Genomic DNA, 12409 nt, shown 5'->3' with positions numbered 1-12409 from the left:
GGACATTTTAAGATGTAAAGACATTTATAAAGCACATGAAGACCTTAGACAAAAGACCCCAAACCTTTGCAATTCTTAGTCTGAATTTCAGCATGGTGTACCTTCCCTGCATTTGGTATTTCCTTCAGAAAAGGAATACAGGTTTTCCCATTTGGGAAGGTATTCATGCTCAAGTACAAGAAATTTCCTGAAAAATGGGGTGAATCTAAGGTTTCAACTTAAATATGAATTTAAATGGAACACAAAAACTTTAAGTTTAATATATGTTATTATAAACATTTTAAGCTTATACACTATTTATATTATTAAAAAAGCTATTAAAATTATTTGAGTTTCACATGGCTAAAAGTTGATATGCACGATCCTTCAAACTGCCTGGAAGAGAGATTGTTTCAACTCAGTAATCAAGTACTTGCCCTCAAAAATATCAATAACTGCCCTTGTAAATTCAAATCATTAAGTGGAACAAAGGCTGTGGGTGTCCTTTGTGACAAAATCCTTTATTGTAGACAAATGTACCAGAGTCAGGTCCACAATGTAAAAGTTCACTGCGAGTGAACCCAGCCCTATGTGATTCAATATAGCACAACCCTTCATCTTGTTATAATAGAACTTTGTTTTACAGGGGACACCAAAGGCAGTTTCCACTTCCTCACATCTATACAGCCCTGAGCTTTGGGGATTGCAGATCCTGACTTTGCAGCAGACTCTTACAATATATCTATAATAATTAAGAAAGAGAAAGAAACACGGACACATTTTCATTGTCCTGGGGAATTTCACACAATAAAAACAATTCTTACAGAGGTACACAAAAGAGATCTGCAAAGAACCTGTCACTAATCTGGATCAGATGCTCTTTACTTGTATCACTGCTGTGCATGCCAGGCAGCATCTTAAATCAAAAAACTGTAACAAATGGCACAACACGATCTTATTGTAGAGGCACCTGTAGTTGTCTCAGCATGTTACTTGACTCTGTCTGTCTTTTGTCAAATGCCATCTGCATTTCCACATGGCTTGGTGTGGTTTCATGTTTAGTTTTGTCTTCTCATGGAATCTTACTCTAAAATTTATATACCTCATAAGAGCATGATATTTGCAGTACTTGACAATTTCAGTGTCTTACATTTAAAGTCTTTTCAGGTGAAAAACTGTGGAGCAGCTTATTCCATACCTTATCTTTCAGCACACTAACCTCCTGTGCTAGATAAGACCAGTATCATTGTATACGCTGGTCATTTGCTAAATGCACTCAAAAATATAAATACATAGATCGCACATAATCAGGTATGCTACAAACACAACTTCATAAATATATTAACTACTTTCTGAAGACTTCCAGTGCCTGACCAGGTCAGCAAAAGATTTTATGCATTCCACATGACAATTGCAATTATTAAGGTTTGAAAAGGAAAGGAAAGAACTCTTATTGTAAGAGAAAGGGGAGAGAAAAAGAATTCAGAAGTAATACGGAAGATGTGCAGACAGCAGGAATATAATAAGCAACTGATAAGCTCAAGATGAAATGCTGGAATCAATTGAATGTGAATATTTGCAGGAACTATTTTTGTCTAACAGAACAGGGGACTATTACTGGAGCACCCCTGCAAAACTCAGCTCTAGAAAATATTCTTTGCATTTGAAGTAGCAGAGAGTTGCATTCAATTTCAAAAGTAATATCATAAACTAGATTTGTAGCAGGTATTTCCCCTTTCTGGAATAAAATCCATTGTTGTCAGAGTATAACATCTTGAGTTTTGTATCCCTGAATATTAACTCACTCAAACAACAACACAACTTTATTTAAATGCATATTTCTAAAATGAAAAATGGTCTCTAGATTTCACTGCTTAGATTGTTTCACTGCTGCCTGTCAACTCTCAAAAAGTTATTTACCTCTCAAGAGTTCAGATTCTTCACTAATAATAGGGATGAGCATCATCTGACCTGAAGAACTCATAATTATGTGACCTGCAAGTTGTTCTTAAAGACTGTTGTAATAATTAAAGACTCAGGATTTTTGCTCTCCACTAAAGCATTTTCAGTCCCTTCTATAATAACACATTAACACTCTTATTCTGGCCTTTTGTTTTCCTGGAGCCAAAACCGGCATTTTTGATCTAAGTTACATGTGGTTGTTAGGAAAAAACTCATTCCTTAAATAAATGCTATTAATAGGAGCACTTAGATGAAAGATTAGTAGAAGAGTTAGTTTGTCACATCTAAACATTTACTTTAAGGCATACTTCATACTGTAATACTAATCTGCTATCCACAGACCTGAATGGCATGACTTATGTAATAGTTTCCCCATAAATTATAACTATTAGGTCACATTACTGATTCCAAATACTAAATTACAGCAAATGGCACTTAAGGATAACATTGCTACAACTGACACAGGCTATTTCCTACCTTTACAGATTCGTCGTTCCAACAACAAATGAGTTTCAGCAGTGAAATGCTCCCCAAGTCTGGGGAATGATATCTACTTTTACCTGAAAAACACAGATAGTTTACGAACTGACAATATATAGAGAAGCACACAAACAGAAAAATATTTTAACATCTTTAAATTTTCAGCAACATACCTGAAAAGATCTGAAAAAATGTGATTTCTTAGAACACGCTCTCATCCAAGGTAATAAACACAGTGTTCAGATAATCTATTGCTTTAACATTTATTCTCATTCTAAATTAAATTAGTCTTGGGTTTTGGGGAGATTTTTTTTCTGGTTTTTTTTTTGTTTGTTTGTTTTTTTGTTGTTGTTTGTTTTTGGGTTTTTTTGTTTTGTTTGTGGGGTTTTTTGGTTTTTTGGGGTTTTTTTGGGTGGGTGGTGTCTTTTTTTTTTTTAAGAACTGATATCCCATGGAGTATTCTTTCACCACAACTTTCTAAATACAGTAAGAATACTTTCTGTTTTGGACTACTTACCTATGCATTCCCTATTCTGCTGTCCAGTCTGTCCTTGATGCTAAAGAACAAGTTGTTCCTAGAATCTCTGCTATCTGCAAGTCTCAGATCAGATTTTAATTTGTAAATCTGAACAACTGTATGAACTAGGAGATATGGCATATAAATTAGATTACCTTAGAATTTTTACATCATTCAGTAAATCTATTTTTATGTTCCTGAACATTTTAGTCACCATTTCCATACATTTCCCCTACTTATTTTCTCTTGTCATTTGATTTTATGTTCCATCTCTTTTTTCCAATATATATTTCTGCTATCATTTTAAGTTCTACAGTTGAGGTACATATAAGGCTCAGAGAAGAAAAGGTAACTAATTTTTGATTAAGGTATTAAGGTTTACCTACACGGCACAGCATCAAGATTTGATGTAAAAGAAATTTTCAGTCTAGACATAGCTTATTCTGTAAGAGGAACACTATATTTTCTAGGTAATATGTGCTGAAAAATGTCCATATTCTGTTTAGGTTTTTATTTAAATGATCTTTGGTTAGTTACATACTGCAAACAAACCAAGGCTGGCTTGCAAAGCCAAGATTGACGAGTGATAGCCTGTGGGACATTAACAGGAACAGATCACTTTATTCTGCCCTGAGCCAGAAGTCTAAAGGCATTATTGAACAGTCAGGATGGCTCTTGTATTACTAAGGCAACAGTTTGCTTGGAGGGCTGTATATATTATTGGGTGGGCACGTAATGGTGATGAGGGAGATGGGGGAAGGGGGTGAGGGCAGTGTTTGTCTTATTACATTGTTCTTTTTCTGATTGCTGGAAAGTGTCTTTAGAAACTCAACTAAACATCTTGTCATAACAGGAAAAATATCATTGATTCCAGTTAACACTTTGTTTACACATTGTTCATGATATTCACAAAAGAAGCAGTAATTAGATTTGCAGATTGGAAAGCATAAAGAGCAGCATTTTTTATCATTATTGAAATTCAATTCTATATTTTATCAACAAAAAGCATGCAAAACCAGAACACTTCAAAGTTAATACTGCCAATTCACGTACTTACTGCTTGGTAATTCTGCATAAAAATTGGGGCATGAAAGTGTTATGGCTTCTACATTTCGCCATTTGTCATGTACAGATTCGGGTTTCTGTGGACTTAAAGAATATGAAACTATTAAACAAAACCTGAATACACAGACAAGAAATCTTACGTACTAAGGAAGGGTTGGGTTTTTATTACAGTAGGTGCTCTGATATCAATTATTATCAACCCCAATTAAGTTTCTCCTTAGAAGTCACTCACATTCTTCTGTCTACAACTTGGTATTGAAACATTCATAAGTATATAACAGTGAAAAGTCCCATCCAAATTCAGGAATTTAAGTCTAATTAACTTTGAGCCAAATGCGAAGCTTTATTTTGCAATAAAGAAACAAATTTATACATAAAGAAATGAATTAAAATACCATTTTCACAAAAGAATTGGTATGTTTTTTTTCCTAATACACAGGACAAAAGTTCCAGGGAAACTAAAAGCCTTTTTTTTATAGGTTTCCCTTTTTTCCACAGTGGTAAATAATTTAGAGTATCATTACAATACTTGGGATTTCAGTGGATGGCTACAATTTAGGAGACTAGCAAGTACATATGCTTGCTCTTTCTGAGTAACTAACTCAGCAACCTAACCCTTGAAAACAAAGGATATGGATGGTGGAGAAAGGGAGTAAAAAACCACTGAAAATCCTTGCACAATTTAGAACTTTCTTTCAAATAAATCACAGTAGTAACCTGCATAAACTACATTTATGTGTCATTTTAAAAATAATATATTTGCCTTTCAAATTCACTACAGTGAACAGTGAGTTGTAACATTTCAAAAGACTTTACAATACCAAACCACTCTGAAAGCTTTCAGCTTGAGAGCTGTAAGTTCGAGACACAAATGTTAAAAAGCAGGAGAAAACAAATTTGTTGAAGATCTTTTCTTCCCAGCTTCTTCCTATCTCTGTCCCACTTTTATGATCTGACACATTTTGCTGCAGGTTCCTTCATTTTCACAGGCTGTGTCAAGTTGCAAAAACCAACAGATAGACAAACACCATGCAAGCTGTGAGAGCTGTCCTACTACCTGCTTCTGCAAATACTGTGGTGAATTAGAATTCAGTATCTAGGTTTCTTTTCCCTTGAGCAAACTTTGGATAAAGCAACTTTCCAAAGAGATTTGGCTGCATACTGTACTTTTTGAAGGAAAACTCACCAAAATAACATTTGTTAAAGATGGTAGGGTTTATATCTTCATGAATCCTAGATAAAACTTTAAAGTATATAGCATTGTTTTGGGGGGAAAATCAAAAAACAAACAAAAAAAGGGGATTTTTTTTTTCATTGCAGCAACTTTAATATTTATAATTTTACAGGATATATGTCCCAAAGCCAGGATGTCCATGTCTGGCAAAAATGCTTGATTTTGGTATGCTAATTAATTTCAATTACACAATGTCTTTCCAAAAGAGTGGTTTCCAAAAGGCAAGCATAAAGTACTTTTTTGCATGGAAAGGAATTCATGTTCAAGCTGGAATCCCCAAACCTATTAATGTAGGTGTTTGTATTGAACACGGACCAATAGGCAACACGATTAGCAGCAAAAGTAAATGAGAAATGTGCTTTTGTCCTGCAGGATGGTGCATATGTCTTGAGAGAGGCTGAGTGCCTGGAGCTTTGTGGGAGATGCAGATATTTGCTGCAAGATCAATATTTTCTGTCCCCCCTTCTTGCCTTGGGGCCATAGCATCACCGACACTGAAGTTAATTGTCCCTAAAAAACTAAATACAGACCAACACTATGTTTGCCAAACAACAAAAAATTCGTGGACAATATCCATTGCCTGATTAGCATGCTCTATTTGGCTTGGTGAAATAATGTTGAGCATGTTATTTTTCCTTTAATGCTGAAAAAGCATTTAGTCAATAAATTTGCTTTGAGTAACATAAATGCTATTTGAGATGGTTTTCACAACATAAGGGCTGATGAGGCATTCATTCCCAGGAGCTGCCATCATTACTGGGGGCATTGTACTTCAGATAGTATAACTAGGGCAGACTATTCTTCTCTCTTATGTTTTACTTATCTGTGAAGTCAAAGGTTCCACAGCAAATAAAGTATATTGCTTATAAGGAGTGGAAGTTTAAACAGCACAAATGTGCTTAATGCACATCTCGCTATGTGCCTAAAGAGACCTCATTATTCTACTTAGTTTGAACTGTAAGGAAAAGAGTGATCTCTGAAAAACCTGGGTGTGAAGCCAGATAATTCAAGTTCTTGCTCTTATGAAAAAAATATCTTGCATCAGTTCTCATCTGTTAAACAGAAAAATGTAAAAATTTCATCCTGATCTCCTTTTCTTAAAAGAACATCTGTCAAAGAGCTCTAGAGAAAGAACACAAGCTCCATTACAGAAGTACATATTTAAGAAAAGTTTGGTTCATTTTTCATCACTACAAAGAGAGAGAAGACTCAGACTATTCTTAGCTGTAAGGGACCCAGAAGGATCACCAAGCCCACCTCTTAAGTGAATGGCCTATAGAGAGATTGGACCCACAAGCTCAGTGATATTAGCACTATACTCTAACCAACAGAGCTAATCTTAGAGTCCTACAGGAGTGCAGAAGCTGAAAGTATGGAGACTTAATTGTTGAAGATCCTCTTCACAAAAAGTATGTGACTGTGTGTGTTACCTAATAAGCTTTTCAGAGGCAAGGTTTGGGGTAGGAATAATACTGATTCAAGAATTTAGGCTTAGAGATTACTCTGCTGTGTTCAATTACTCTGTGTTTTTGGGACAGAAAAGTATAACCAGGTGCATTAGTATGACTAGGAGGAATTAGGTTTGGATGTAGAGGCATTAGAAAATATAATCCACTCATAATGAAGAAGTTCTTACCTTTCAATTTCATCTGTAACTGCTGAAGGTGTGTTAATTATCCCGTAGATTAAAGATATTCTGCTAAATAAGAAAAATACTGTTTCCAAGTCCCTTGTTCCATAATCATTATTCTCATGTCCATCCTTCTTTCCAAATTGTCCTTCAGTTGCAGCAAGGTATTTATTTGATAAATCAAGGACTCTTTTTGAAAACAAATTGGAAACTCCATGTTCTCCTAGCACACCACAATCAGTACATTTCCATCCTGGCAACATCAGTGAGAGGTGGCTTTCATCTGACACAAGTCCAAAAGAAACAGGACACCGAAGCCTCAAGATGTTCAGGTGTCTTGCACAGAGATTGTCTATTTCTTTATCTACACCCCATGGTAGGAGACATGACAGAAGCAGTTTGGCTGTATCAGTTGCCATGTTCACATCGATGTTTCTTGATGGCTGCATTCTGATCTTTCTTGAACTCTTCATTTTTTTCCATCTTTTTATGCCACCACCTTCTTCCATAGGCCTAGCTGCATTATTATCCCTGTGAACTTGGTCTGAACAAACAGTCTCTGACTGCCCATCTACTTGAGGTACAGAGGCAGCAGTTTTATTTCTTTTTAATGTCAGTGCCCTTTTCTCAGTAGTACTTTTAGCTCTTTCTAGAGTGTATTGGTTGTGGAATGATTTTGATGACTTTAATCCATTGAGTTGAGATGAGAGAAGTTCCTCAAGTTTTTCCAGGTCAAATAAGAGAATATGAAAGTTTGCATTGTTCCATTTTGTCTTAGCTGGTAAAATAGTAAAGGGCTGTTGGATGCAGCTGGTATCAGTCAACTGAAAGAAAAATATTAAATGTCTAAAAAAAAACCAGTTCTTTGTCGTTTTCAAGATATAGCATAGAATTGCCTATGGAATAGAGAAAATCTATTAACTCCATTAAGTTCAATTAAATTATATGTATGCAGTTTTGATTAAGTAAAAAAGATTTGCTTCCAAATAGCTTAAGACACCCAGAGATATCTGTGTGTAAATACTATAAAACAGGCTCCTTCAATTACACATCCATACTGTAGGTAGCACATATCTTTGCAAAAACTCTAGGCTGGTATTTCTTCTGCTAAGTCTCATTTCAAGTTAAAAAGATTTTTGGAAAATTTTAAAGCATGAAACCTTTTTTATTTTCAAAATAAAGCTAGAGAAGCAAATGCTACAATGCTGCAAGTTTCTTACAAACCCTGAGTGTCCGTATGCCTTTTTATAATTTGCTGTATGAGACATATATATAGAGGATTTGCATGGGTATATAGAGGATTTGTTTGGGATAAAGACTATGACTTTTGCTATTTCAAAACATGCAAAGCCACCTCCTGACATAAGTCACAAAGCAAGAACAATAAGGAACCTAGGTAAATAAATCTCCACACAATTAATTCACCTTAGTGCCTTAGCTGAAAATAATTAAGAGAAAAAATTTACTAAAATGTTTGTGAACATCTGACTTTATCTTGTGCCACCTTATTTCCTACCTGCATCTTTTCTAGAATTTTCCACACTTTTCCCCCAATTTTGAAGCCCGTTCACAGCAATGGCAATTTATAAAGCATAATTTCAATTCTGCATACTAACATAATAAACACACATGGCTAATTACTGTTGTTAATAAATGATCAAAGAACATAGTTTTGGAAACCAGAAGTTTTGAGAACAGCTACAGCTTCTCTCAACTTTAGAATCACATATTAAACCGTAGAAGTAACTTGATGATGATGAACTGTCAGCTAAACATCAGGAAATGTTCAAAATCATCTTCAACAAAAAAAATTAAAACTTACTCCATTTTAGCCTTGCAGTTTCATTGTTTAATGATAAATTGTCATTAAGAAGAAAAGTTTACATCTTTTCTTTTACTAGTGCCCTTGGCACAAGCGGGACACTATGCTGTGACAAACTCCAGTGGAAGGGATGTCTCCAGGCACTTCGAAAATGACCTGATGAGTTCACAGAGTGACACAACATCTCATATCATAATCCTGCAGCATCTACCAAAGTATGTTTTACCTTCAGGGAAACACCAGAAGTGAGGGAATATAAACTCCTTGTTGACATTTCTGCCCTTTTCTTTAAGCATTTATGACTGGCATGTTTTTATTGTCCTGCACAAGCTTATGCTCTCAGCACCATGCTCAGCCTATTTCACCTCCACAAGCAGAAAGACACATCAAGAAGCAACTTTTCATCTCAGTAATACTTCTGCAAACCATCATGCCAGCTTCCATATCACAAATGATACAGAATCTTCCAGATCACTCTTAGTTTTAATTTTCTCCTGATAATTTGAAGCATTCCACTAATACAAAGAACTTTCTGTTGAACATAGTTAAATTTCAAAATAAACCACCATGTGTTAGTAAACAGAGCAGCTCTGCGCTTGCTGGAACGCAACGTTGTTTACCTCATCTTTCTCATGACCACCTTACCCAACTTCTTTTACATTACAAACTATGATTTTATAGGATTAGCTATTTTAAAACTGTTAATTAGTGTTTTCCTTGTCTTATGAGTACAAATAACACAAGGAAAAAATTGACTGCATAAACTCTATGACGTGACTATTTAGTTTTGGGCAATAATATAATTTGGCTTTTTGTTATTTAGGGAATGATTCTCCCAACCAGATGAGAATGTACTCTAAATACATAATCTCATTTAAAGATCTCCATAGGGAGTCATAAGTAAGAGATTATAAGTGCTTGTTCAGATTTTTTATCCCTTTTTAAAAAAATAATACATTGCAGTTAAGTACTAGGATTATTTTAATCTTTAATTATGCTGTTTCCTAATAGATAGAGAGAACCCCATGGAATGCAAATACTGGAATTCACAGGCTAGCTTTGACATTAATTGAAGCTATTATTATTTAGCCTATCATTTTCTTCTTCTACACACTTATATATGCTTGATTAACACTTAAAAACCTTTAGTGAAATCAGCATCCAAACAAAGGAAAACCCAGTGACGATGGCAATCCATTGAGACATCTGGTGATGCTACTACATGTGAAGACACAATAAGTATTCATGTTTTATTGGCAATATGAAAGCTTATTGACATTGATCCTAAAACTGTCTGCCAAGTTAGCTCAGCTCTCTGCCACAGGCATTTCATTCCAGTGCAAGAAGGTGGGCATCTAAAGCTTTAGACATAAAATGCCATTTAGGACATATAGGCAAGCTATTCTCTGTAATAGAAGAATACAAAGAATGGAAAGACACCCATAAACCTAAACACAAACCAGAGAGCTGGAAATGGAATTTTCTGAATACTGAAAATCAGATGAACAGATATTTGCATTACATATTGCACCTTTCCTTTTCTAGTTTAACCATTTCTAGTTTTTAAGTTTATTTTTGACGTGGACAGCCTACTGTTGGCTTTAAAGAAGCAAAAAGGCTGACTATAGACTAAAATTATATCCTGAAACTTGTGAACCTCTTGTACATCACTGACCCACAGAACAAAATGCTTTCTATATCCAGGAAAAAGCAAGATTCAGGGAGGCTTTGAAAAGCCAAGCTATTTTCCATGCATGGCCAGCATCCCCTAACATCTCTCCAGCTTGCCACTAAAGATGTTTGAACCAGGATCAGACAAGCTAGAACAAACTATTTAAGTTGGAAGGGAACTGTAAGGATCATTTAGTCCAACTAGGCTCTCCAAATGCCCCTTAAACACTCACTGGCTTGGGGCATTGTACACATTTCTCAGAAGCCTATTCCAGTTTTTTGGCATGCAATTCATCACTGCTCCAGAAGTTACAACCCTGTTCATTCCTCTACATCTTTTCCCCTTGACTCATTCTTAGCACCCAAGGAAAAGTTTTCCTGTGACTATGGGGAGGGGGCAGCAGGGGCTGTGCTTACTGTGGCCCCCAACGGCATCAAGACATGCCATTATCTTTAACAGATTTAGGACAGACATATCACATAAAAATTTCATGGGAAGTACAATTCAAGTGTTATTTTACCTAGCTGCCTTCTCATCTCTAAAGGCTTTTTTCCACTGGGATCCAACTTGTTCTGGGAATGGTATTCCACTTAAAATACACACTTCCATTAGCTGACAGGAATTCCCATACTTTTTCAGCTCCTAATATGTATGCACTTGCTCCACGTACCTGCTTTCTTTACCAGAAGTGTTCTATTGTGGGTTTTGTACTAAAAGCAGATTTGACAGGAATGATCTTGACATTCATTTTACATAAAGGAAACAAAGTGGTAAAAAAATCGCAAGGTAGAAATTTTAGAAGGAAAAATACCAGCACCAGCATTCAAAATATACTCACTATTCTGAGTAATAACACTGAAGAGCAGTTGCTCAGTTCTCACAGCACAAGTAGTACCAACCCCCATGCCAAGCAAGTCCTTAAGTATTAAATGTGACTTTTCTTCTAGACTTAGACTTTATTCATTGCACTCTCACTTATCCCAAAACCTAACAGGACAGAAGTAGCAGAAAATTGGTCCCAAAGTTCCCAGTACCCGCAGAAGGAATCACAAGGCACAAACCCTAAGTGGGAGCTATCCTGTTGATAGGTCATATGCTGATTCTAAGTAAGTTTTTAAATTATGTAATATTTAAGGTGTTTAATTCTGTTCCTTTGAGCTTTCCCCTTTGAAAGAACATACTTTGATTCATAAACATTGAACAGGTTCAATCCCCTCCTTTATCCATTGCTTGCCACCTGCAGGAAAATATTAGACAGAAGTTGAACAACTTTAATGGGAATTTTTAGGTAGATTAGGCAGGGGGACACTGGAGAGATGTGTGGAGTTTACATGAAATAATGCCAAAGAGACTGGAAGGTTGTTTCATTCACAGAAGGTGCACCACTGTTTTATTTTCCTTTGGGCCAGGGATTTTCTACTTCTGATTTGCTTGAGAGGATTTTTTTTAAGATATATACACCTTTATATTTTGACAGCAATTAGGCCATTGGCTTTTAATACAGATACAATACAACAGCTCACTAAAGGACATGATAAAAGAGTAAGTCTTACCCAATGGACTCTTAGAGAGTGTTTCATTATTAAATATATTTACTATCAATAAAATAATGCAAACTCAATCATTAAAACACCAGCACCCAATTGTTTGCTCAGTGGAGCTATTCTGTGAATATCCAATTGTGTGAATGTCAAATTGACACATTTTCAAACAAGATTTTTTTAAACAAAACTCAACACAGAATCATCAAAACCACCATATCTTATAGGCTCCAGGAAGTTTTTTGACATGATAATTTTGGAAATATCACAATGATGTTTGATAATATCAATATGCTTATTTCAATGAAATTAACAATTGTTTTTGTTATCTGTCTTCACTGTGGTCTTTTTATGAGACTAAAAAGAAAACAAACCGTAAAGACATATATAATGTCTGAAACAGTCTTCATTAACAGTACACATTTCGCTTTTAAGAAACTGAATTGTGGAGAACCTGCTATAGAAATGAAAGAAGAGGGTAGTAGAATTTGTCAAACAAAATTTATT

General features: G+C 35.4%; 1 protein-coding gene across 1 annotated transcript in view; it reads right to left on the bottom strand.

Moving 5' to 3' along the window:
* Nucleotides 1-12409, bottom strand: part of WDR72 (WD repeat domain 72) — an 87995-nt gene that overhangs the window by 38681 nt on the left and 36905 nt on the right. The window contains exons 14-16 of the mRNA XM_058033559.1: nucleotides 6874-7691; nucleotides 3996-4087; nucleotides 2419-2501 (exon numbers count right to left, since the gene is read on the bottom strand). Of these exons, the coding sequence (XP_057889542.1) occupies nucleotides 2419-2501; nucleotides 3996-4087; nucleotides 6874-7691 (993 nt within the window). The remainder of the gene's footprint in view (nucleotides 1-2418; nucleotides 2502-3995; nucleotides 4088-6873; nucleotides 7692-12409) is intronic.

The sequence above is a fragment of the Melospiza georgiana genome, chromosome 13, assembly GCF_028018845.1.
Source record: "Melospiza georgiana isolate bMelGeo1 chromosome 13, bMelGeo1.pri, whole genome shotgun sequence".
NCBI lineage: Eukaryota > Metazoa > Chordata > Aves > Passeriformes > Passerellidae > Melospiza > Melospiza georgiana.
The sequence above is the reverse complement of the archived record's forward strand: the minus strand, read 5'-3'. Positions and strand labels throughout refer to the sequence as shown.